Source organism: Mus musculus, chromosome 15, assembly GCF_000001635.26.
Source record: "Mus musculus strain C57BL/6J chromosome 15, GRCm38.p6 C57BL/6J".
NCBI classification, from domain to species: Eukaryota; Metazoa; Chordata; class Mammalia; order Rodentia; family Muridae; genus Mus; species Mus musculus.
The window spans coordinates 66,725,965-66,752,899 of NC_000081.6; the positions used below are offsets into that span (position 1 = coordinate 66,725,965).

General features: G+C 44.1%; 1 protein-coding gene across 2 annotated transcripts in view; it reads left to right on the plus strand.

The window, feature by feature from the left end:
- Positions 1-26,935, plus strand: part of Tg (thyroglobulin) — a 179,968-nt gene that overhangs the window by 55,211 nt on the left and 97,822 nt on the right. For both annotated transcript variants that reach the window (XM_006520745.3, NM_009375.2), the window contains exons 27-35: positions 3,552-3,719; positions 8,586-8,651; positions 9,259-9,333; positions 10,286-10,423; positions 11,449-11,625; positions 13,135-13,246; positions 14,740-14,819; positions 15,522-15,665; positions 22,767-22,832. In XM_006520745.3, the coding sequence (XP_006520808.2) occupies positions 3,552-3,719; positions 8,586-8,651; positions 9,259-9,333; positions 10,286-10,423; positions 11,449-11,625; positions 13,135-13,246; positions 14,740-14,819; positions 15,522-15,665; positions 22,767-22,832 (1,026 nt within the window). The remainder of the gene's footprint in view (positions 1-3,551; positions 3,720-8,585; positions 8,652-9,258; positions 9,334-10,285; positions 10,424-11,448; positions 11,626-13,134; positions 13,247-14,739; positions 14,820-15,521; positions 15,666-22,766; positions 22,833-26,935) is intronic.

A 26,935-nucleotide genomic window follows, 5' to 3' on the forward strand; every position in this document is an offset into this window, starting at 1 on the left:
AGCGGACTAAGTAAGATTGTCAGCATGGTGAGTGGATGGCTGAAAAATAGCTCACACTTTTTTCCTGCCTACTGTCCTTCCCCACCCCCTGATAAAATTATTGAGAGAGAAAAGGATAATTGGTAATTACTAGGTCCTAAAAGAACATTAAATACAACTTTGGAAACCTATGGTAAGTGTTTTGTCCTATTCAGAGAGAGAAAAATGAAGTTTTCTTGGGTCTCAGACAGAGTGTAGACTTTTATGTGGTGCCATGAAGAGAGATGGTAGTCCTGGGCAGAGGAGGAAGACTACCGAAAGTAAGTGCAAGATAAAGAGAAGGAACACTGAGTTAGCTGGATTCCCAGGGTAAGGAGAACTAGCAGAGGGTGGTCTTATCTTAGGAAGGAGCAGGAGGGAGAGGTTTCATCAGGGTTTTTTTCAGCAGCATTAACCAGCATTTTCATCTTGAGAACACCTGGAAGCCATGGAAGTTTTGAGCATGACCTGAGCCTTCTTTTGTTTACGGCAAAAAAAGAGGGGGGGGGCTTAGACAGGATCTAATGTATCCTAGGCAGACCCTCTAATTCAATAATCTGGAACTTCATATCCTTCTTCCTCCACCTCCTTAGTTGTAGGATTACAGGTGTGGACCTCCAAACCTGGCTTTCTGTGGTGCTGGAATGGTATTATGCCAGGATCACGGTCACAGTTGCATTTGAAGTCAGCACTCTGGCTGGAGTGTAGAACGGAGCAGATGAGGCTGACTTGGGTATGGAGTGGTCAAGACAGTGAGAAGTCATGCAGGAGACCTGGTGGCCTGGGCTATTGTGGTGACAGTGGCATGAGGAAAAGGAGACAAATTCAAAAGGACTCTGGATGTGGGTAGTAAGAAAGAAGGAGACATGTGGCTGGCTCACATGGTAGGAGTCTGCTCTCTGGTAAGTCATGCATAGCAGAGACGCCAGGTTATCTATTGCATGACACCAGAGGGAGAGTTGGGGAGTCTTCTCTGGGTACAGTAAGTTTGAAACACTTTTGAGACATTTATAAAACATGCCTCACTTTGGATGAAAAGCTTCAGAGTCTGGAGGGGCAGAGTGGATGAAAGACAGAAAGCACTGGATGGGAAGTAGCATCCAGAGTCATCAGAGAGGACACATGGAGAGAAGACAGCAACCAGTGGGGCAGCCTCAGTGCTTGGTCGCATCAGAAGTAGTAGGATAGGGCCAAGGAAGCAGCTCAGTTGGTAGAATGCTTGCTGTATATGCCTGTGGCTCTTGGATCCATCTCCAGCACCACAGAAAGCCAGGTTTGGAGGTGCACACTGTATAACTACTACTAAGGAGGTCAGGGAAAGAGGATAAGAAGTTCAAAGTCATCACATCAGAGGGCTGCCTAGCGTACATTAGACCCTGTCTTCATTTGTTTTAAAATAGAAGAATGTTTGAGTGCAAGTGAGGATTCTGGGGGCAGGGGTGGCCATCGGTGATGGGTGAGAGGGTGAGGAATGAGTGGGTCATAGCCCAGTGACTACCTGAAAGAAAGGTAGAACCACTAAGCAAGGAGAAAGAAACCCAGGGCAGCTTAAAGTAACCAAGTGAGGGAGGGTAGTATGTGCAGGGGGCTTGAGAGTCCCTCATGCTGCTGACAGCTCAAGGGGACTAATGTTGGAAGATGCCCAGCCCAGCTCTCTGCATCAGTAGTGGTAAAAAGGAAATGGGTTGGGTTTTGTTGTTGTTTTTATTGAAACACTATCTTTCTTATCCTGTTAGAATTTACTATGTACCCAAGGATGGCTTTAAACTTGTAACCTTCCTCTTTCTGCCTCTTCAGTGCTATTATTATAGACATGTTCCATCATGCCAGGTTTATGTGGTATTAGGGATTGAACCTGGGCTTTATGTATGCAAAGCAAGCACTGTACCAATGAAGCTACATCCTCTACCCCAGAATGAGATTGTTTAGTTAAAAGATGGTTAGAACAACTTGATTCTTAATCATCCTTTTGGTTTCAGCCGTATACAGTGTGGGTTCCTATTAGTATTTAGATGGGCAAATTATCAACTGTCCCTCGCTTGTGCATCAACACATGTCTTTCTCCATACCCAAGTTTAGAAAGTCTGTCTTCAGAGACAGGATGCCTCCTTGAACTAAACATATATTCTGCGGGCGCGACTGTTTCTCCAGATGCTGTGTTACTCAGCAGACCATGTGATGCTTCCATGGAAACACTGACTTCATTTTCCCTGGGATCATATATGAAGGATCATTTTGTTCCATGGGGGCAGTGAGCCTTCCAAGCCCTTCTTTCCACAACACTGTGGTTGGCAGCCTGCTTTCTATTCCTTCCAAGTCTAACTTGTCATCAGTGAATTGCCCAGCACTTACCCACCCCTACCCTCACATGCAGTGTCAGAATTTGGGCCCTTGTGACATGGCTAAAAACATCTGGCTGTCCTTCCCAACTCATCTGGTACAGGGGGTAGTTAGGAGTTTTAATTCAGGGGGCTTTGGCTGGACTTGCTGAGATCTGGGGACAAAATCCTGTTACACCCTTTATTTACCACAGCATTCAAAACCTTTAGTTTCTTTAAAATTCCTCCTTTCCCTTACCCCTCCTAGCCATCCCTCACAAAAGCTGCAGCTGCCTCTAGCCTCCTCTGACTACCTTCCTCTAAATCCCAATGGATGGGTTATATTTTCAATGAGGAGTAGTTAGTGATAACTCCTGAGGGTCCAAACCTGCATTGTAGTGGAGGCTACTGGAAAGAGGGACTCTAAGGAACTCCCATGCCTTAAGGTTTACATAAGTGTCACTGAAACTAAAGGATGTGATTAGCAAGTAACTGGTCCCTATCTTAGAAACATGAGGAAAATGTGTGGCTTCTTATCTGGGGGTCAGGGTCAAGGGCACCAATTCTGAATTAAATATGTTACTATTCCCCCCTCTCTCCCTACTTCCCTCCTTCTCTCCCTCCCCTCCTGCCTGGTTTTTCCTTTCCCCCTTACACTCTTGATCACTTTTTCTCTCACATAAACCATGGTGCTCAGACTTCTTTTGAGCTCCCACATTTTTATTGTACCCAGACTGCTCTGCGGTTCTACAGCCAGCTCAATCTGCTCCTCAACGCAGCGGCTGCTGCCTCCACCCTTTCACTATTGCTCAGACACTAGAAAAACCCACTTCTCCTTTTGTAGTGTCTCAGTCTCACAGTCCGTGATATGAGGATATCTAATGAGGCCTGGACTCTTGAGCCAGGCTGTACTGCAGAGTCTTCTGTGTGCTCATTGTGGACATTAACTCCCCAATAGCATCTCAACCCTCATGTGACAACATGACAAAGTCCACAGCTGGTGCCAGCAACTGAACATGTCCACAATCCTCCCTGTGTAGTACATTAGTGCCACATAAGAGGACGGCTAAGGCTATCTTTGAAAAGTGAGTTGAAAGCAGGCTTTGGTGCCCCAGTGTCCCTGTCCCATCCTCAGGCAGCCCAGGCTCTCAGAGTAAAGGACAGCTGTGCATGGCCCTCATGGTTTCCCTCACACTGGCCTATTCCCTTTGGCAGGGCCCACCATCTGTGGACTTCTCAGTTCTCCTGACATTCTGCTTTGCCACATCAATGACTGGAGGGATACCTCTGCTACTCAGGCCAATGCTACATGTGCTGGGGTGACATATGACCAGGGGAGCCGCCAGATGACCTTGAGTCTGGGAGGCCAAGAGTTCCTGCAGGGTAAGTAAGCCTCTATATTTCACCATGCTTCTAAGTTCCTCTTCCCACCAGTGAGGGCTCTGTTAACTTCTTAGATGCAGGTCTACATCCTGAGAGCTTGTACCCCTATTCAGCTTCAAAATTACCAGGTACAGATACATCCTCATCACACTGACCTCACCCTCCAGGCTCCGCAGGTTCCATTTATAGTATAGAAGGAAATGGCACCCATGAAGCTGCACAGGAAGCTAATGGCATGCATATATGTATATGTATATATATATATATATATATATATATATATATATATATATGTCTATCATCAAAACATTAAGTTGATTTATTTGATTTAGCTTTCAAAGCTTCAGCTAGCTGGGTCCAAGGTCCCTTAGGACTCTAACATGTCCAGCTGCTGGTCCATTATCCTTGGGCCAACTGGGGCTGGTCCTGCTCCGGCTGGTTTCCTCCTCACTGGGAATGAGTGTACTCTTTTCCAGCAGGTGGCAGAGGCAGGACAGAATAAGGAAGAAGTGCAAGGCTTCTGAAAGTCTATAGACACTCATCTCTGCCTCATTTTTTTGGTGCATAAATAAACCGCATGGGGAAACCAGAAGCCAAAAGACAGGAAATACTGTTCCATTAGTAGGAGGCATTGCAAAGTCTCATGTAAAATGCCTGCAGAGAAGTAAGGGTGGAAGACTATTGCAAGCGACCCTGGCTGTTCCCCTGGGAAGTTAATGCACCCCCTCTTCTAACCACAGGGGTACAGGGACAGGCCTGTTAGAGATGATGGTGATGTACAGCAGGCAGAGAGAACTGCAGAGCCCGAGAGCAGGCCTGCCCTTCAGCTCACAGAGAAGGGTACTGAGTTTCCAAGGCCTCTGACCTCCCTGTGACAGTCAGGCCTCCTTTTTGCCTTCTTTCCGGCCTACCCCTCTTAGCATGCTCAGTAAAGAGGACAGGCTTTCCTTTCTGTCCTAAGATGCCATTGGCCAGGCCAGTGCTGTTCACAAGGTTAGCCACACTGGGGCCAGTATCGCCCACAACTGGTAAGACATGCTACGTCTCAGGCCACCATGCCCAATAGGACCAGGAATCTGTGTTCTGAGAAGCAGTTCCAATAATTCTTAAACCAGTTGCCTGCTAGGTTGGAAGAGAGGATAGCAATATCGGTTGTCATAGAAACAAAATACCTCCTAGGACTGTTAGGTCAGATAGCACCAAGGCTGAGACCTGCACCTACACAGTGATTCAAGGACAAGGGATGCACTGTCATTGTAATCATTCTCATCTTACAGCTGATGGGAAACAGGCACACAGGAGTTAGGTCACTCCTAAGGAGGCACCTGGGCCTAAAACCAGGCTCTGGAAGTCTTAGCCACTCTCGTACTCTCAGATATGCAGAGAGAATTTTGGATGATATTGTATTATTTTTAAAAAACTCCTGCTGATACCCAGAGCAATATAGTATGCATGTTATTCTTTGAAGAATTATATATGCCTTACTAAATTTTGGACTAGTGACAGAGAGTTTAAAATCTAGTGTAGAAAACACATAGGCAATCTGCGTGGCACACCCAACCAAAGCCTGGAAATACACTGCAGAATCTGGCAGAATTCCAGGGAGCTGAAGTAGCTTCTTTTGGTGGTAAACAGAATCAAACAGCTTATTTATGGGATGGCTGCCTCACAGATGGTCTTCATTATTCTGAGAGGCACGCAGGGTGAAAACAGGCATTTCAGGAAAGACGTGATAAGTTGGCAGCAGTAAGTCACTGAACTGCTTATGCTGAGCGTGTGCTTGCTGTGTGTGTTCAAGGAATGTGCCCTGGCTTGGCCTCCCTGCAACGGAGTCACAACGAAAGGCCTTTGAAGGATTTAGGCCTTTCATCTGCTCATCTGGCTCATCTGTTCCTCTGTGTGTGTGTGTGTGTGTGTGTGTGTGTGTGTGTGTGTGTGTGTGTCTGTGTGTGTGTGTCTGTGTGTGTCTGTGTGTGTGTGTGTCTGTGTGTGTGTGTGTCTGTGTGTGTGTGTGTGTGTGTGTGTGTGTTTATCAGTAGACAACGTTTTTGGGTATCATTCCCTAGTGCCTTCCAGTTTTTGTTTGCGACAGGGTCTCTCATTGGCCAGGGGTTTCACTGAGGCTAGCATAGCCGGACAATAAAGTTCCCAAGGATCTGCTTATCGCTACCTTACATTTCACCATCGCTGGAATTACAAGCATTTGCCTAGCTTATTGAATGGGCTTAATGGAACAAACTCAGGTCCTCACATTTGTGAGGCAAGAGTTTGCCAACTGAACAATCTCTCTAGCCCAAGCTTTGGGTTTTCAATTCAGTCGTGTGTGTGTGTGTGTGTGCTATGCATATATGCTACATGTATGTTTCTGTGTGTGTGCTATGTGTATGTATATGGTGTGTGTGTGGTATCATATATATAGTGTTTGTGTGTTGTGTATGTATGTAGGCATGAATGTGTGTGTGTGTGTATGTGTGTGTGTGTGTGATGTGTGTGTGTGTGATGTTCTATGTGTATGTTTGTGTGGTGTTGGAGATATGTGTGTGGGGTCTGTGATATATATATACACACACACACACATATGTGTGTGTGCGTGTGCATGTGTATATATATGTGTGTGTGTGATGTTGTATGTGTGGTATCTGTGTATGTATATATGTGGTGTATGTGAGTATGTATATATATATATATATATATATATATATATATATATATATATCTGATGTGTGTGTGTGTGTGTGTGTGTGTGTGTGTGTGAGTGTATGTTCTAAACTGGGGATTTTTTTTTCCAAGTTCCAACTATCTGGTCATTCACTTGTATGTCCCATGGCAATCCTCAGTAGGGTGCATTTCTTTTGTTTATCAGCTAGCTACTAATGTCACAGTTGAATAAAGCAGAGACCTGGACCAAGGTTATCCAGGCTTAGATCTGATATCGAAAGCTAATGTGGGTAGGGTCCTAGTTTAGGAATCTACAACTCAGTAGACTCCACTTCCTTTAAACAGGAAGCACACCAAAGTCTGCTTTTCAGTGTTATTTTCATGATCCTTTGGACCACCTGCTGAGGCAAACAACCCAGGGAATGCAGGTCAAACTCCTGAAAGCAGAAAATGCTTTCAAGTCATCTGTGGTTATTGCAGCAAATTGCTTGGCATCTCTGACACTTTGGAATTCCATTCCTCAGATGTCACTGCATTCCTCACTTCTGGACTTGGTCTGAATGCCAGCTCATAGCAAATTCCACTTCAAAGATGGCAAAGGAGAGATGTCAAAAGGCTACTGGAGAGAGGACCAGAGGGTTGAAGGAGGGGTGGTGTGGCCAGCCATGACTTAGTAGTGGTCCTCACGTGATATAACCACAACCTTGGGATATGTCCTCTACCACAAAGCACAACCTACCAGGCAGATGGGAGGCATCAGTCCAGGTGCTGAGTGCAAAAGTTGCAAAGCTTTCCATCACCGAGGCCAAGGTGTTCCCCAGCTAGCTGAGGTGATAGATGTGGGCATCACCAAAGCAAAATAAGCCTGCATTTCGTCACCTTCATAGAGTCAAGGGATTGTAGGGCTCCTATGCTCAGTTTCTAGAAACTAGCTAAGTTCTATCTAAGATCACTTACCCCATCCAGGGCTGATTTCTGGTGCCCACATCAAATGAATATCCCTACCACTAACCCTACAGAACACCAAGAAATGGTTTTATACAATCTGAGCCCATGGCAGATATTTTTCCCCTCAAACTACCAGGGGTGTGTGCTGTATGAGAGTGTTCATTGAGAGTGCTGGGTTTCTGTTTAGATTATGAGTCTGAGACTGAACAGAGAAAAAAATGAGGAGTGTTTACCACCAAGAGGAGAGGGTGGAAGAAATCTAATTTTAGCCAGTGTGGCACCAGAGGATGAGAACTTGCCAGAAAATAGAGAAGCCTCTAGCTTTAGTGGGAGGGGAGAGTAGTGGGGGAAAGGAGAGGATATGAGGCATTATCATGGTCAAAGTACATGATAAATGTCAATGAAAATTTTCTTATAAAGTCCATCATTACATATAGTGACTATATGTCAATACAAATTTTAAAGAACCATTAATAACATCAGCAATAAGTCAAATAAGAAAATCTGCCAACAACTGGATATGTATCAAATGGGAAGGATCCAGAAGGTAACACTGTGAAGTATTGCTATCATTTAATTGCTAGCTCCAATTAGTTTTTACAATTAATGATTTATGTATTTGGTGTGTGTGTGTGTATGTGTGTGCATGTACATGTGTATGTGCATGCTCGTGTGTGTGTATGTTTGTGTGTGCATGTGTGTGTATGTGTGTGTATGTGTGTGGGTGTAGCCTGAACATACATGGCACCATGAGCATGTGAAGTCATAGGACAACTTGATTAAGTCAATTCTCTCTTTCTAACATGTGGGATCTGGTGATCAAAGTTAGGACATCAACTTTGATGGCATGTAATCTTACTTACATCCTCTTGGTCCCAGCTTCATTAAGGATATCAGAATCTCGGCAGTGTTTGATATCAGGAAATCCACACAATGAGACCGCCTAAAAACCTTGTTGTTTTTGTCGTTGTCGTTGTCTTTGTTGCTGTTGTTAACCGTTTTGGTTATCTTCCAGTGACATAGGCTTGTGACCCTTCCCATATTAGTCTGTTTTGTTTTGAGTTAGATCCCTGAAGTCTAGCCAGCTCTGGTTTTACACCCAAGTGTTGGAGTGGTACTTCACGAGACTTTGAGAGATCCTGTATAGAAAGCAGTGTTCTCAAGCCAAGAGGATCTTAAGAGGATTACAGGGCAATTGTAAAGGTTGGTAACCAGTGAGAACAAGCACAAACAGGCTCACCAAATGGCAATCTTCTGCAGGTCTGGCACTCTTGGAAGGAACTCAAGACAGCTTTACCAGCTTCCAGCAGGTCTACCTCTGGAAAGGTGAGCTCCAAGGTGGGAAAGCAGGGGTGACAGTAGAGTGACTTCCTGAGTTTAGCCTCAGTTTCCATCTACAAGGTATTCTGCTTCCCATGGAGGGAGGAGTGGGATGCAGACTTATGTTCTGTGGGCGTGCTTTTGATGGAAGCAGAAGGCTCTCACTGCTCATCAGAGGAGGCACATAGTCCTGATATAGCTGTCTCTTGTGAGGCTATGCCAGTGCCTGGCAAACAGGGAAGTGGATGCTCACAGTCAGCTATTGGATGGAACACAGGGCCCCCAATGGAGAAGCTAGAGAAAGCACCCAAGGAGCTGAAGGGGTCTGCAACCCCATAGGTGGAACAACAATATAAACTAACCAGTACCCCCAGAGCTCGTGTCTCTAGCTGCATATGTAGCAGAAGATGGCCTAGTCGGCCATCATTGGGAAGAAAGACCCCTTGGTCTTAGTTCTACCCTGAAAGACTTCCCAATGTTTGGTACAGGACTGAGCCTGCTCATCTGGGTGGCTGGATCTATCCTTCCCTTGGATTTTGTTGCTGGTTGTAGGACATGAATGTTGTTATTTCGCTGCCTCAATAGTACCAGTGATCTTACTTCTTCTTCCTAGATTCTGACATGGGGTCTCGGCCGGAGTCTATGGGATGTGAAAGGGGAATGGTGCCAAGGTCAGACTTTCCAGGAGGTATGGTATTGACTTGGAAGAGTTTATATAGCTGAGTCCAGGCTGCAGAGACAATATGGTGGTACCCAAGGTCTAATCAATGGATGAGCCTTTTATTTTACTCCATTCTGAAACATTGGAACCTCACAAAGCATCAAATTATGTCTTGAGTCTAATTATCCACCCATAAACACAGAGATTCCTGCAGTGGGCAGTCAGAACAGAATGTAAAGTGGCTTCATTGCCAATTCCCACTGTTGCTGAAACAGAAACAAACACAATAAATATAGCAGGAGAAATTTGGTGCTTAAAGAGAAGAACTTAACTGAGCATGTCCAGGACTCCACTCATGCCAACCCTGTAGGGCCTAGAAAAGTGTTTGGCTCTTAACTGTGAAGGCTGGCAAATCCAGGATTGAAAGCCTGCATGTAGTGAGGGCCTTCTGCTATGCAATAACATAGTAGAAGCCATCAAAAGGGTTCAAGAGTGTAAGAGGGAAGCCAGTTTGCTTTTATCACCCGCCCTGCTGTACAGCAACCTGCCCACCATGCATTAACCTCTGAACCTGGATTCCAACATGACTTAGCTAACAGGAGTATGGCTTGCTGAAACTTTCAAACAGAGGAATCTGCTGATATGGTGTTTTGGTTGGCAGAGCTATGTTATCTGAGACCACCCAGAAACAGGCTGAAATCTTAGAGGGACCCCCTGCCTGAGGTAGAAAGGAGAACCAGAGGGCTCAGCTTTCATCCAAACCAAAAATCTGGGCTTACAACGGAATGGTTTCTAAAAAGTTCTAGTACCTTCTGAACCCCTTTGCCTGACCAGATCGATACCCTGTCATTTCTAGCCCTGCTCTGGCCTCAGGTCATGTAAGAATGCTTGTCTCTATCTCTGCTCTGTCCCCAAGTATCTTCTCTCTGTTCCATGCTTGCTAGGTAGGTATAGAGCTCACCCTTTCCTTCTTTTGCAGATATGGCAACAGAACTTTTTTCCCCTGTGGACATTACCCAGGTCATTGTCAACACAAGCCATTCATTGCCCAGCCAGCAGTACTGGCTCTTCACACACCTGTTTTCAGCAGAGCAGGCAAACCTGTGGTGCCTTTCTCGTGAGTATCCTTAGCCTACAGGTTTTCTTCAGGTCATGTTTCACCAACAAGTAGAGAATTTTAAATGCATTCTTATAACTAAATGATCACTTCATTCTTAGCCTAAAAGTGGGGCTTACTCCCAGATTTTAGAAAGCTCACATTGAATGTCATTTCTGCTCAGCAACCAGAACCTACCTTTCATCCATCCATCCATCTATCCATCCATCCATCCATCCATCCAATATTAAATATGCATTATGTTCTAGGACTTACCTTTGACTGTGTGGATAAGAACCAAACCAGAATCAGCCATGCCTTTTCCATAAAGGAGGTATCTTTGGCGAGACTGACATATATAGGGAATAGAGTGCTCATGTACAAATCCCTGGTCGCTGCTCTTCTGACTGTTAGTGCCTCTGAGAAGCCATAAATAGAGACACTGAGTTTCCACCATGTTGTCTCCTGTGTTGCTGTGTTTGTGTCTGACTTCTCATCTCACTTTGGCTATGCCTACACTTAAGCAACCATATCATATTTCCCCACTTCAAAGATTCCAAGTGTTTTTGTTTAGGCTTTTATGGCTATCATGGGTGTACTGGTATTTTTGCCAACTTGACACAAGATAGGGTCAGCTAGCTTAAGAAAATTCCTCCATCAGATTGGTTCTATGAGACATGTTCCTAGTTAATGAATGATGTGAAAGAACCTATTCCACGGTGAGCAATACCATCCCTGAGTTGGTGATCCTGGGTTGTATATGAAGACAGGCAGAATAAGGTATGGAGAGTAAGTCAGTAAGAAGCATTCATACTTAGCCTCTGCATCAGCTCTTACCTCTAGGTTGCTGCCTTGAGTCCCTTCGTGATAGACAGTTAGCTGTAAGGTGGAATAGAACCTTTCCTTCTCAGGTCACATATGGTGTTTATCTCTGCAGTAGAAAAGTAAACTAATGCAGTAGGTCTCTCCCTTGAAAGAGTCTCTGGATGATTCTATCTACCCCAGGCTTGTCATGAACTAAACACCAACTGTCCTCTTGCCTTTAGGGTGTGCCCAGGAGCCCATTTTCTGTCAACTTGCAGACATAACAAAAAGTTCATCTTTGTATTTCACCTGCTTCCTATACCCAGAAGCTCAGGTCTGTGACAATGTCATGGAATCTAATGCCAAGAACTGCAGTCAGATTCTGCCCCACCAACCAACGGCCCTCTTCCGGAGGAAAGGTAGGAACTCTGGTCTTTATAATCTGGGTGGTTAATGGGCCATCACTCTGTGTGGTCAGAAATGGTACAATTCACTTCTGTTCCCTTTAAATTAATATTACACACACACACACACACACACACACACACACACACACAAATAAAATGTGACTATGAATGTCTTAAAGACAGCAAAGAGGGATACATGGGACTGATTGGAAGGAGGAAAGGGAAGGGGAATATGATATAATGATATTATAATCTTGAAAAACTAATATATATGTGTGCATGTGTGTGTGTGTGTACTATTTATATATTAATAAATATATAGGGATAGATAGGTAGATAAATAGATAGCTAATAGTAAGATTATCCATGGTCCTTCAGAGATATGACGCCATTAAAAAGGGCATCAGGCTGACACTTTAGAGTGGTCTACTCTGCTCTGGGGTCTCATCTTACTTGCACCAGAATTTCATGCTACTGTGTGTACAGAGATTACAGAAACAGTGTCTTTTTACACCATCACAGTTGCTTTCCTCTCTTCAAGGGCAGCAATTATGTCATTTTGTCGTCATGATGGTGATGTCATTTCTTTCACCCTGTTGTCCCAGCAGTTTGTTCTTCTATCTTTTTTGCCAGGGCCCTTCTCATGTTTGGAGGCCCTCAGTTTCTCCTCAAATGTCAAGAGGCCACAAAGCTGTGGAGCAGCTCTAATTATTTTATGAGAACTTCTTGACTATGGGTTTCTCTTAAGTATACTCTGGTGCAGTCACTTTTGGTGGGCTTGCCCATATCAATACTCCTAGGATCTTTGACAGAGGAGTCTCATAGTGCTTGGTCTGAGTATACACACTAGCAAGGTAGAAGAGTATTTGGCCTCTGGGAAGCCTAGATCATGCTCTCAAATTCATTGTGGGGTTTATGTATCTACTATCCAGGGCTGCTAAGAGACTGTCTCTTCTGGGTCTTGGGAAAAACTCAGAATAAATCTCCCATCTTTGCCCTGTGGGAAGGACACTTAGTCTACCCTTTCCCCTGGAGATGCAGGAGTGCAAAGGCAAATACAATCCTTGTTGCTTCATACAGAGGAGCAGAAGCTGCTTTCTTGTTCATTCCTCCACAGGCTTCCTAGATTCTGAGATTGTATGTTCAATCTCTCTCTGATTCTCATTTCCCATAGGCTAGATCCTTTTCAAGAGTTCCCAGCATGAAGGCCTGGGTTCTATTCCAAGCACTGGTAGTGGTTCATATCTGTAATTCTAGAACTCAGTAGGTAGAGGCTGGGGAATCAGAAGACCAAAGATATCCTTGGCTAAATATCAAATTCAAGGCTAGCTTAGCTTACACAACAACCTATCTCAAAAATTAACCAACCAAATAGAATCTTCTGAGTTTTCGTCTAGTAAGATTTGGAGAGCAAATGTGTGAGTTTAATTTGCCATCTTCCTAGAAGTTCAGTTTGGGGTCTACTCATTATACTGTACTTTCAAAAGTATAATAATTTTTATTTGTTTTTCCTCTGTGCAGTTGTGCTGAATGATAGAGTGAAGAACTTTTATACTCGCCTGCCATTCCAAAAGCTCACAGGGATTTCCATCAGAGACAAAGTCCCCATGTCTGGAAAACTCATTTCCAATGGGTAAGCGGCCACGTGCTACCTCTAAGCTTATTATTAAGACTCCTTAGGTTCCACAAAAAGGTCGAGCAATGATAACAACAACACAATCCAAAGCTAAGGGAATAGGAGATAACCAGATCAGAAAGCCTTGGTGAAGGCACAGGACATTAAATACTACATTTTGAGCCTGGAGTTTGCTGAGGGAGCAGATGTCCTGAGCAGTCTTGTCAGTTAATAAACATGATGAGGATTGTCATAAACTTCATCCTCGGAGCCCTTCAGTGTTGTGTTCAGCGTCTATAAAGCAAGCACAGTTTTTTAACAGAGTCGTAGCTTATAGGACTGCTTACTTCTTACCTCTACAACCTCTTGTTTACTGGAAGCGGTCATTTCTTGACTGGCTTTTGGCTATTGTTACAACTGAGGGTGAATGAGGTCCTCTCAGCACACTTTGCTCACCTCACTTTTCAGAATCCCCAAGCATGCTCTTGCCTATTCGCATCCCTGGACTTTCCCTGGTCCTCCCAAATTTGAGGTTCTGGGAGGAGACTCATGAATCAAGATTTTAAGGAAAATCCCCAGGGAGTCTTTTGTATTTTAGTAGTCACTGATCCATGAACTGCTAATCTGTGAAGTGCTGTTGAGTTATGGAATTGCATCATGTTGCTGGCAACTGAGTGCTATTTCTGAGAATGGATCTCAAAAGATGGCACGAGTTTCTTTGTCTTGAGATCCAGCTGGATTCCGCCTTATTAAGGGAGGGTATAGAAGCTAGATGTCATCATGCTGAGATGACGGAATAGAAACCAGATAGTTTTGTTGGATATCACCATGCTGATCTTGGTACTGGGACGGGAACTGGTGGGACAGAACTAATGATAAACTACAAAAACCTATAGTCCAGGCTGGAGATTAACGGTGGGCTTTTAAAAGAAGGGGGAAGCAATAGGTGGGCAGGTAGGTAACTGGGTAGGGATCTAGGGAAGAGAAAGTCAGGGAGATGACTTAACATTTTCTGGGCAGAGATTCACTGGAAAAATTACCAAGCAGACACAAGGTTCAACACTGGGATATGACTTGGATTTAGGAGAGAAGAGCACAAATGAGGTAGGATCCTCATACCAGAAAGGAGCGAGAGGTTAAGCAAGCTCTCAGGAGTTAGGGGTGATTGATAAATCAAGGCGTAGGAGTAAGGTAGGGGAATATTCAGAACTGGGAACCAGAACAATGGCTAAACGTGCTAGAGCCCTTCTGCCATGAAGCTGCAGGCCGGATCTTGCAGCTATACTAGTTGGATGAACAAGGATGGTCCTGGAGAGGGACTGACTGAGGGAGTAAATTATTGTAGGACCTGAAGATAATGTTCCTGAGAAAAGAGTGAAAATTTAGAATGTTAGCCACATCTTATGTGCTTATGAAGAAATCTGATTCCTTAAGTTCGAGTGATTCCATTCCTTCTGCACAGCAGGATCTGGACGCCCACAGGAAGCCTCACTTATGCCTTCTCACTGCAGGTTCTTTGAGTGTGAGCGGCTCTGTGACAGGGACCCTTGCTGCACTGGCTTTGGTTTTCTAAATGTCTCCCAGCTGCAAGGTAAGACTAATGAAGGAGGCAGTCCCCAATCCCAGGCATGCACCTCAGTCTAGAAACACTCATGTTTATGATCCTATATGGACCTTAGCATCTCCTCATGACAAGGAGAATGTGAGCCTCATATGCAGAAAGGAACCCGACTGGGGGAAGCAAGTGGTTCATTATTATGAAATTAACACTGTGGCTGACCTGGTCTATCTGCCCACTTCATATACAACAGGTCTGTCTGATCCCAAGGACTGTTCCTCCTTGTTTTTATACTTTATTTATATATCTTCTACTGTATTTTCAGAGCTGTCCAGGCAGCATGGTTGGCTGAACTTTAGATACATCACATGATCCATATTGAACACTCACTCAGTCACTTACTAATGGTGTGATTCTGGACAATTCACTTATAATCTAACCAGGCCTTAGTTAGCATCTTCACCTGTAAACCAGGTCCAGTGAAATGATACTTACAAATACAGATCACCTCTTCTATGCATGATCAACAGGTATTCTGTTAGGAGCAGCTACTTCCTTTTCTGGACTCATAGGCTTATAAATAGTGGATCTGGGGCTGTTGGGATGGTCAAGTCCCCACCTAGAATATAGTACAGAAGTCCCAGCATCTGTTGAGCAATGGCTTACAGAATTCTTCCCACTTAGTTCATATTTCTCACTGCCCCACCTTTTTGGACTCCTGTGTTCTCCCTCCAGGAGGAGAGGTGACCTGTCTGACTCTGAACAGCATGGGGATTCAAACATGCAATGAGGAGAGTGGAGCAACCTGGCGCATTTTGGACTGTGGCTCTGAGGACACAGAAGTCCACACCTATCCCTTTGGGTGGTACCAGAAGCCTGGTGAGGAACCTGCTACTGGCACATGTGTCTGCTGTTGACCATATCCCAAGCCTGCACTAGGATGATGTCTTAGGATCAGGAAGAAGATTAGTCAGAATTCCCTGGAGACCAATGATAGAAATGGATTCTATTTAATTTAAGAAGAAAAGACATGCCTTGGAGACTGCTCATTAACTTAAAGGAAAAAAAACTTAAAGGAAAGATTACCAATTAGATCTCAGGAAAGATGGAACAATATCAGGTTCACAGGTATAGTTAGCTAGGGTACATAGCAGCTTCTTCAATTTGCTACTTGCACTTGCTTTAGAGGGGCTGCTCATGGTATACTTTAGAAGCCTTTTATTCAGGATCAAATTGCCCAGCATAGTCTAGAAATACCCCACTGCTGGAGGGAGAAAGCAATAGCATTAGTGGAGGCCTCAGAAAATACAGAAGTATTAGGAGAAAGAAAGCTTAACCTCCTTAGGTCCTGTTGCTGGACAAACAGCAAAGTCAACAGTTGTCCACTCTGATCCCTTGGTCTCCCTGCTGTGCCAATTTTTACCGTCAGCCGGAATGATGTTCTATATGCAGTGTCAGGGAAGGAAGGGAACAGCCTGCGTAGGTTTTTAAGCATTTAAGTTAGGATTTCAGGAAAGGACAGCCTGTATGGGTCATGAAGGCAAATGGCTGCATTATCTAAGACTCATTTCCAGGTCTGTTTTAGGAGAACAATCTGAAATCAATGAAGAAAGGAGTGGATATTTCTGTATGTGCTTAGATAAAACTATACTCAGAATCTTCCCTCTATAGGACAGGCTGGTCTTTGTAAGACTCATAGTACCCCTTAGCTTCTGTCAGTAGGACAAGTGACTGAGGCTCACTGGTCCCATACACTTAGATACTGGGTGTCTATGGTATTAGTATAGACAATTGCATGGAAACTAGAAGAGACTAGCCATCAGATTGTGTCTCAGGAGCAAACTCATGAAGATGTCTTAGAGACAAAAGTATTGTCTCAGGAAGTAACAGAGAAGCAGAGCAGAGGATCGATCAGTGTCTCCAACCTGACACATAGGTCACTTCCTTCTCAATTCATTTTCTGAGCGAATCTGGAGAGTACTGGACGTTCTTGACACTTCCCTAGAAACTAGGGTTATGTAATTATTGCTGCAACTGAAGTCTTAGAGAAGTAGAACTTTGGTCTCCATATTCTTCATACTGGAAAACCACCATTTCCCTACCTAGTTTGGGCAATGAGAGAAAACAGACATTCTTCCTGTGCCTGTTGTGTATCAGAAACATGCTAGGTCTACGTGAGCCTTGATATTTAGCATTATGGGAGCTCAGTGGAGTAACTTACAAGCAACTGATTTATCAACTAGAAAAGGTTAACATGATAGCAGACCAGCTGCTCCTGGTGTGGTCTTTTTGTCCAAGCCATGTTGAAACTAAAGGGTACAGTTTGGATTTCTAGGGCAGAGATCCCTTAGCCTTGCTATGTACCTAAATGTTCTTCAGCTTTGAGGCAGTTAGTATGGGCATGATTACTTCCAGACTAATCCCTTGATCTGTCATGATTGGAGGTTGCTCTGTTGGGTTTTTCTTTTCTTTCAACAGCTTGAATTGTTTTAAGAAGAAAAAAAAAGGGAGTTGTATAATGAAACTGCCACTGTGGACTTATATTTCCATACAGAGAAATCTCTAGGGCTAGAGACATACAGAGATATCTTGAGGGCAAGGGAGGAGAGGAGCATGCTTGCCTAATACATTAGTTCTATATGACTCCATGGACAGCTTCAAGACTTAAGCTACCTCAGAGCTAGGCTCACCTCAGGTCATTCTCGTCTATCCTCTCACCTTTTCACCCTGCCAGCATCTGGAAAATGCCACTTTCCATTTTCATTTGACTATGGAAGAGCTGGACAGAAAAAAAAAAACTTAAGCAGTAATTTATTTGTTCAGAATGTGATGGAAGTCACGCCAAGCTATTTCAACACCCTGACAGGCTGGCAAGGATAAGAACCCAAGGTACTCCTGGTTCCAACAGGTTCCAGCTGCTCGGGTCCTTTTCATCTGACAACCTGGAGTGCTAGTGTCTTCCAACACATATTCTGTGCCTCAGGGTAGGGACTCAAGAGTCCTGACCAGAAGCCACGTGGCAGACAATGAAAAGCCTTATCAGTACTGTCACTCAACAGTAAGGACTGCCATGTAAAGAACACTGTGCTGTAACAGCCTGGCCTCTGTTCATGAGGCTTTCATGCTGGAGGCCAGCACTTTGGGAGCACTATCGCATTAAATCCTCGTTCCCCTGTCAGTAGAAGCAAGAGAGGCAGGAGGCTCAAGGGTGCATAGAAAATGGGTGATAGACCTGGAACCTAGTTAATTTTACCTCTTAAGTTGCTATGTCACATGGCAGAGTGAGAGTGATCCTGCTTTCCTGACCTCCAGGAACTCTCAGTCTTAAAGCAAGCGACAGGTGCTGAGGAGATAAACACTTGTTGCTGGCATTCTCACCTTTGGGCTGGACCCTTCCGAAGTTCACTGGGTGTTTGTACTGACGTGCAGTGCTGGTCATTGAGGAACGGGAGAAGAGCAGAATGTTGCTGTTTTTCATAGGCGTATCCTAGAGAGGCCAGAGTGAGCATGTGTGAATAACTACAACATAGCAGGCACAGCCTACAGGAAGTCTGATTGCCAGAAGTATTGACAAAAAAGAAAGAAATGACGCGCTTTTCTAGTCTTTGTCTTTGTATCAACTAATCTGTACAAGGCTAAGGAAGGTGCCACACACATGGGCAACTCTGAGCCTTGACCTTGAAGGGTGGGTCTCTCCTAACAGCCTTCCCTTAGTCAGTTCTTGGACAAGAGACATACTTTCAACTGAGGAACTCTGATAGGTAAAAGCTGTAGGGGACTGGACCTGCTATAATCACAAAGAAAAATAGCTCTTCCTAAACACTGGCTGTCTGCAGACACGATTCTGGGTGTGCATATGGTATCAGGACAGTCTCTGTGGAAAAAATTCCTTTCCTGTCCCCCATGGAAGACATGCACTCCCTGGCCAGAGAATTAAATCACAGCAATGTCACTGGTGTTGCCAAGTCCAGTCCTCTGGATGGAGAGGTAGCAGACTATAAAAGGGAAGGAAGAACTGCTCTTTCACAGGGATCATGCCAAAGAGACTTCAGCAAAAAGTGAGCCTGAGATAAAAGGTAGAAGGCAGAAGATCAGAGAGTTGAGACTCTCCTCCCTACCTCACAGCTTCAGCAAAGAGGGCTGCACACCAGCCATTGCATCCTGACTTCTTTATCCTCACTGTTCTCACAGAGGATGAAACAAAGCTGAGTCCTCCCATGTCCAGGAAAAAAAAATACTGGAAAAACAGAAGCATCAAAGCAGATTCCCACAGATCCTGTGGTAATGGGCTTGCTGATGCTGCTGTCCTCAATTTCATGCAATGTCTGGTGTTTCTTAGCACAGAAATACAGAAGTTCTGGCCAACTTTATGAATGCAAGTGAGTTGTTTGTAGTCCTCCCCAACAGCAGTACCTAGAAAAGAAATCTTGGTGTCTAGAAGACCAGGTGTATGTGTGCAGAACACAGGGGTTACTCAGGTCCATATATCATAAACTCAGGCCTTCCTGCATAGGTAGAAACAGGCCCTGATAGCCCCTGCATCTTAAAGAAGATTGCTTCCCCCACCGCATTCGTATGTGCACGACATGGGCTTCAGTGAGGCCTCACTTGGCTTTGTTCACTAAGTCAAATGTGTCTTCTTGAAATGACAATCACAGCTCTGGGTCCTTTTATCTTCTAGGCAAGGTCCCTTAAAAACTGTTGAAGTTACAGACACAAAAGAGACATTAGTAAGGGATTGTCGATTTCTTCTAGTTTCCTTGAGATCCACACAGATGGCACCACATTCACAGAGCAGTTAGTATATCCTCCCTCCTCCTTCCCCTCATACCAACACTCTCACACTTCCCAGGCACTATGTGTTCCTATCGTTGGCTAGCAGCCAGGATTCCCTCACTGTAGTGCCTTCTTTCTACTCACAAGCCAGTGAGGTAAGGCTTATTCTATTTCTTATGCCCAGACAAGATGAGATTGGAGCTTTTTTCTCCAGCACTTCTGACACAAAATGTGTAGTCCCATCTGCAACCAAGATCCCAATTCTCTAGACATAAGTTGGGTGTTTACTGATTCTTTCAGTTCTGATGCAAAATACCTGAAGTTTAAGTCAGAACTAAGAACCTGTGCAAAGGGTAGAATCTTACAAGCTTCCCCACTACCTGCTAACTGTGAGCTCATGGCCTTCTGTCCTTCCAAGCAACTGACTGTAAGTTAAGAATTTCCATTTCTCCTTGGGTTGTTCAATAGCTTGCCAGAATAATTCAAGGAATACAGAGAAACCATTAGCTACTATTCATAGTTTATTAGGATAGATTCAACTGGGACTGGGCTAGGGTGTAGCTCAGAAGTAGAGTGCTTTTCTGGCATATGTAAGCCTTGGGTTCCATCTCTACCAAGGCAAGCAAACAAAAACCAACTCCTTACAATTCAATAGCCATTTGGAAGACAATGTGGAAAGTGGGGTAGACGGTTCCCGGGCCTATCCTGGCTATGTGCTCACTCACTGTGGACTTTTGCAAACCCAGCAGCTGAGGAGCTCTGTGTCAGAAAATAGAATGAGGTCCTGATCTTACTACATGCCAGTGTCATAAATGTTTGCTATATCACCTGAGGTCAATCCTCAGACTGACCATGGTGTGTTTCATGCCACTAGATTACAGCCGCAGGGAGATCTACGAAGCAGTGTATACAAATGGGTGCTGGGAGCTTTGTCTGAGTCACCTGTCCTCAGTTCATGTTTCAGTTGTCCCTAGATTTTCATTAGAAACACACACAATACAAACAGAGCTCTCTGTGGATTTCAACATAGATTTCTTGAACAGTGTACCCAGATAACAGGAAGTACACATTTAGATAAACACCCTCAGCAGATGGCCAGACTGTTCCCTAATGACTCTGCTCTTGGGTTCCCTATTCTGGGAAGGGACAACAAAACAGGGTGTGGCTGGAGTCTAGATACAGGCCTGCTACAAAGGAGTGTAGGGGGGAAGTTGTTAGCAATTATGGACATTCTGTGTGATGCTTTCAGTATGGGGGTGTGTAACCTCAGCTCAGATGTCGGTATCAGGAAACCTATTGGGAATATCAACTCTCAGGCCAATCCCTGGCCCCTGAAGTTGGACCCTTGGAAGATGGGTCTCAGCACAGTATTACCTGTTGTTACCAACCCCTGAGGCAGATTTAATGTCAGCTGAAATTTGGCAGTTGATGTCTTTAAATGATAGCAAGAGGCGCCTCCATGAAAGTGAAATGAAGGGAGGGAAGAGACTGTGGCTGAAGCTCTGGAGCCTTGAGAGGCCAGGGCTCTTAGTTCAGTTTATGTGGTTACCACAGAGCAGGGTGACTTATTTTTTTTTTATTCTTTACTTTTGTTATAATTTATTTTATTTTATTTTTTATGGATGAATTAATTTATTTTTAATTAGGTATTTTCTTCATTTACATTTCAAATGCTATCCCAAAAGTCCTCCATACTCCCCCCACTCCCCTACCCACCCACTCCTACTTCTTGGCCCTGGCATTCCCCTGTACTGAGGCATATAAAGTTTGCAAGACCAAGGGGCCTCTCTTTCCAATGATGGCCAACTATGCCATCTTCTGATACATATGCAGCTAGAGACACGAGCTCCGGGGGGTACTGGTTAGTTCATATTGTTGCTGCAGGGCTACTTATAAGGAAATACCTCTCACAGTTTTGGCAGTAGACAAGCCAGTTAATGCCAACATGCTGGCATCTGGAGAGGGCCTTCTCCAATTGTAACAGGGTAGAGGCAATGCATGGTAAGGAACAAGGTGAGAAGAAAAGCAACAGTGGAGATGGCAGCTTTTCAAACAGGACTCTTCCCAGGATCAGATCTAGAAGCTACACAGACCTCCACAACCCCTCATCCTCACCACGCTATTTATCTAGTCATGAAGATGGGAGCCCACAGCCCTGACCACCATTTAAAACTTCCACCTATGGATGGCCATAGAGGCAAATGAACTTCCACAAGAGTTTTGAAGGAAGCATTCAAGTCATGGCATGGTGTTTTGCACACCAGACAAAAGGGAGTAAGATAAGAGATAGAAATATGGGGAAGCCATGCAGAACTTTTGGAACCAGCATAGAAACACACTCTGACCCGAGGGACAAGAGACTATGACATGAATGTGCCATTATGAGGGGGAAATCCTCTGAGTGGATAATGCCCGAATTTGTTGATTGCTCACTGTATTTCCTAAGCTGCAATGCCAGCCCCTATGAGGGAAAGGAGTTCTGGGCTTGGTCCTCTTTACATCATTGGAAGGAGGAATAATAAGGAGGCTTTGAAGATTTGGATGTGTTCAGTGAAGGGAGCAGAAGGGAAGAGGCTAGAGCATTTCTGTGGCATCTACAGGATATGCAGTTCCTCATTGAGTTCTTATATCATCTTCACTATACAAATACCAAGGCCAGGCACCAAAACCAGATGACCTGTCCTTGTGCACTTCTTCCTCGTGATATATCATGTTCAAAGACAAGTCTGTCTTTCCCCAAAGTCCAGATATCCCCACTCGTGTAACTTGCTATTTATCATTGCCGTTTATTAATCTTTTGTGCCCTGTTTCTGTGGCACACATTATATATTAGGTCACTTCTTGTAGTCCCACAGTGACCTTGGTGATAGGTAGTGTCATCTTCATAGTACAGATGTGGAAACTGAGGTTACAGCAGCAGGCTTTTGTGGTATGACTAATGACATATGAATGAACAATGCAAGCTACTCCTGGATGGAAGCTGTCAGGCAGTATGAAGTATACTGAAACCTCTTTACTCTGTGTGGTGCTAACTCAAGCATGGTTTTGGACAGAGGCTTCCCAGTCCAGGGTCATAAGAGAAGAAGTCATCATGGAGCTCCACCCCTGACTCATACTGACTTGCACAGACCTCTAGTTTCCACCACTGCCCTGCACCTCTGCTGTTGTCTCTGTAGCTAAAATCCCGCCTTTTCTTCTTTCCAGCTGTATGGAGTGACACTCCTAGCTTCTGCCCTTCTGCTGCCCTGCAATCCCTCACTGAGGAGAAGGGTAAGTTCATTGTCTACCTGATCATTCTTGGGAGAAATACCATCTCTCTCCACTTCCTATTTTTTCCTGTTCCTTTGTGCAATGACTTAGCTTTTAAGGCATGACACTGTTACATTTATAAATTCCAGATTTTGTGGATGAAACACACTTGCAGGTATGCTAGACATCAGCAATGTGCCCTTTCCGTAGATATAAATGACAGGAGTGCAGGCATAACAGCTCACAAGATCAGATGGCTTTTAAGCCTGATGTTCTCCTTGTCCTGTCTTAAGTTTGCATAACTCTCCCAGATATTCTCTAGACTCATACAGTCACAGGCAAGGCCAGGAGGGTGGTGTTGTGGTCTCAACGTCAAAAGGCAATTGTTTGTCTATTGGGACAAGCCAGCTGTAGCTTAGAGCTACTGTTCAGAGAGTACACTAGATACTGAAGCTATGGTCCCACACCCAGGAATTCAACCAAGACTGAGGCAGACCCTTCTTATGTTCTGCTGCAACTTGTTTCAGCTGGTTGCAAGGTAGCAGGGAAAGCAGGAGTGTGAGGGCTGGGGATGCTCCGTGCTCTAGGGTGAGGTGAACTAGTCTGGCCAGTATGGGGTAAGCCTTCTGCATTGCCCTTTCTTCTAGTTCTCCCTGTCAGGAAAGGAGAAACATAGTAGGTCCCAGGTGCCACTCAGCTAAGAGGACACATTCCATTAATCCCTGTCCTATGGCATGATGCCTGTGAAGTTTGAGATACCTATCATTATGTCCCTATTTGAGGAGCTAGAAAGGGGTTATTTGACACCAAGGCTATGGGTGAATTCTAAAAATGTTAACCTGTGTCATCAGCCTGCTTCCCATGGTCAAAACAGCTTGCTGAAAATCACAAAGCAAGCATACATAGATTTTTTTTTTCTCAGCATCCTGTTTTGGGTGTCTAATACACACTTGATCATGTGTCAGTTCCCTGAAGTACTATGAAGCAGGTGTCATTATTGGTATGTCATAGGTTATAAGGGTGTAACCTCAAACTGATGACACCCAAATCCTCACTGAAGATTCATGACTAAACCAAAATTTATTCTGAATTGTGTCAGGGTAGTATATAAACATTGTTGGGATAGTCAAAGTGTCCCAAAGATTTGTGGTCACACACACACACACACACACACACACACCTATGTCACCTTTGTTCTACTTGCCTTTTTCATGCTGGAGGTCACCACTTTGAATTCTTGTTACTCTTGTCTCTGCATTTTTAAGTTACATACAGATCCACTTGCTACTCAGTTTGTCCATTTTAGAACCACTCCCATCCCCAGCCCCACCCCACCCCCTGCAAAGCAAGAGCTAGCCGACACATTGCCTGGCATATTCTAGTTTTATGCTGCTCTGTGTGTCTTGACATAATGCTATTTTCTCTATCATAACGTTGCAAATCCTCGTTGCATAAACATTGTGGTGTGTGCATATTTCCACACTGCTGCTTAGCTCTTTAAAGCACACATCGTCATGCAAGTCTCTGTGTGGTCATCTGCTTACTCTTTGCTCTCATGTGCCAGCTTTTGTGACAGCCACAGTTAGTGGTGGACAAATAGTTGAAGAAAGTATTGTGTTGACACTGGTGGTTGTCCTATTATCCCCGAGTTTGCTAATGTCTCTCTGGTTTGGCATATTTGGTTTTTATGAATCTTCATCCTCATAAAAACACTGGGATGAATGAGCACTCAGAGCTCGTTCTGAAGGCCAAACTGTTTACAGAGCTGATTCTCCAAAGAGGAATTTACACCAGAAAAAAGAAGTGATATTTTAAGATTTGGCTCACATTGCCTAATTGTTCTTAAATACTTGCTCCTAGATTTTGGCTGTGAATTAAAGTATTTTTCTTCATATTACATACTCATCATTCTTAAATATTATCATATCAAAATAGCAAATTTGTAGAAAAACAGTGGTTGGGTGAATAGATGTCAAATCTAGCTACAGATGTACAAATCAAACCATAGTGAGGTGTATAATGCTTGTTCTGTTTGTGTTATTGAGACTTAACACACCCACAAGAGAAAACAATGAAAGTAATCCAGTACTGAGTGTCTTGCTCTACATAGTCCACAGATCTGAGATGTTTCCAAGGCAGAGTTGCTGTCACAATAGTTTTAAATGTGCCTTCAATGAGACAGATTCAAAAGTCATCTGGGCCAAGAGTCCTCCATCAGCATGCAGAGTGCAGAGTTTGGGATTAGTACATTAATATGGATCACAGACAGGGGTTGATTCTGCCTTCAGTGTTTTAGCTTGCCATTGTTTTTGTCTGATTCAGATGTGTGTGTGTGTGTGTGTGTGTGTGTGTGTGTGTGTGTGTGTGGTGTACCATGCACATTTAAGAGTCTCATCCTTATGTATTTTCTGTTCTGGAAGAAAAAGAAATACCAAGCATTTACAAATCACTTGATCACCACCAGGAAGATAGATGGTAACATGGTTCATTTTCAAATGAGGAAACTGGGGGTCTAATGGGTTAATGACTGAGCTATGAGCCCATACCATCTGGCTTGTCCCGGAGGTAGAAGAGATTTACTTTGATTGCATTTCTGGAGCAGGTTAACAGAGGTTAATTCTTAAGTCTAGCTCCCTGTAGAGGTCTTATCTCTTATCTTCCTGTCTCGGTTGTGTTTATTTCTGTTCAATGTTGACATTTCAATCATGGACCACCTCGGATTAAAATGGAAGTAAAACTTGAAACCCAGATCCCAAGTAAAGCCATCATGAACTAAGATGGTGACTTTTCCGCTGGGAAAAATATATCTTACAAAAAGTGTATGGTGTCAGTTTGATGGGGCAGTGACCATAGAAATGGAGCGGAGTGGAGTGTACCTGTAGGAAGACTGACAGTTGGGTACTTAACATTCAAAACTACGTATCTGGGGAGTTAATGGAAGTGCTCATGGCTAGGAAGTTTCTTCTGTTATCAATAGTAAAGAATCATCCTCACACCAGGAGCACCTGCAGCAAATGGAAGGCATGTTTCTGTGGAGACACACTAAAGACGATCTCAATGGTTTCAGGTGAACCTCTCAGTGACCACACAATAAGAAGGTGCCTTCTTCCCCTCTTGCTTTTAGAGGAATACCTGGTTTTTCACAAATGATATTAAGTGGGAAAACCACATAATATACCTGTGACATGATTCTCAATAGCATAGGGTCACGTATAAGAACCAATAAGACACTGAGCAGTGGCTTCTGTCACTGTGTGACAGGACAAAAATGTTTGACACTGAATTCTTCCTTCCCTGAAGAGGCCATTGGGGTTCATCAGCGCTTCAAAGGCAGCATTATCTGTTCTGCTCCATGAAGAATAGAGAATGGGGCCTTGGCTTTGGCTGCCAGGAAGCCTGGCTTGGCTGCTAAGCTGGTGTAGTGGTACTTTCCTGTGAATCTGACTTCAGGGAGGGAGGGTGAGGTGGGTGTGAGACCACCTGTGTCACAGAAGTGAAATGGCAGTACTAAAGTCCCATATTACAAAAGACTTTGCCATTTGCCTCACACAGCAGGAGGGGTATAGGGCACACACCCCAGCCTCCCTTACAGCTCCTCTACAGTTGGAATGAGAACTCAGAAAGGTTGAGGAGCCAAAGGACTCCTAGCTCTTATTGCAAGAGTAATAATGAGGCCCCCTGCACAACCTGAGCACCTCAGGTGCATGCATGCTAACCTACTATTCTGCATTTGTGACCTCTTAGTTGAAAAAAATGTCCTGTGATTTCTGGGAAGAGCACCCACCATACTAAATGGTGCTTTTTCACATGAGAAAGGTAAGGGTTAGGACAAAAGTCAGACTGGCCAGGGCCTTTGCTGTGTTGATACAGCACTGCAGTACTAGGACCTTTATTTGGAAGAATTTTTTAATGCTTGAAAATGTTCTGAGCTCTGTGATCTCCCATTTTTTCTTGGAGTTGACCTGAAATGAGGAAACTAGGGTAGTTTAAAATGGTCTCCTGTCAGTACATAAGGAGCATCTTCAAATGTATTCTAGTCTAGCTTTTTAAAAGCATAGTCAACATTAGGAAGAAAAGACATGAGGAACGAGTAAATCAACACAATTAGCATATTCATGACTCCA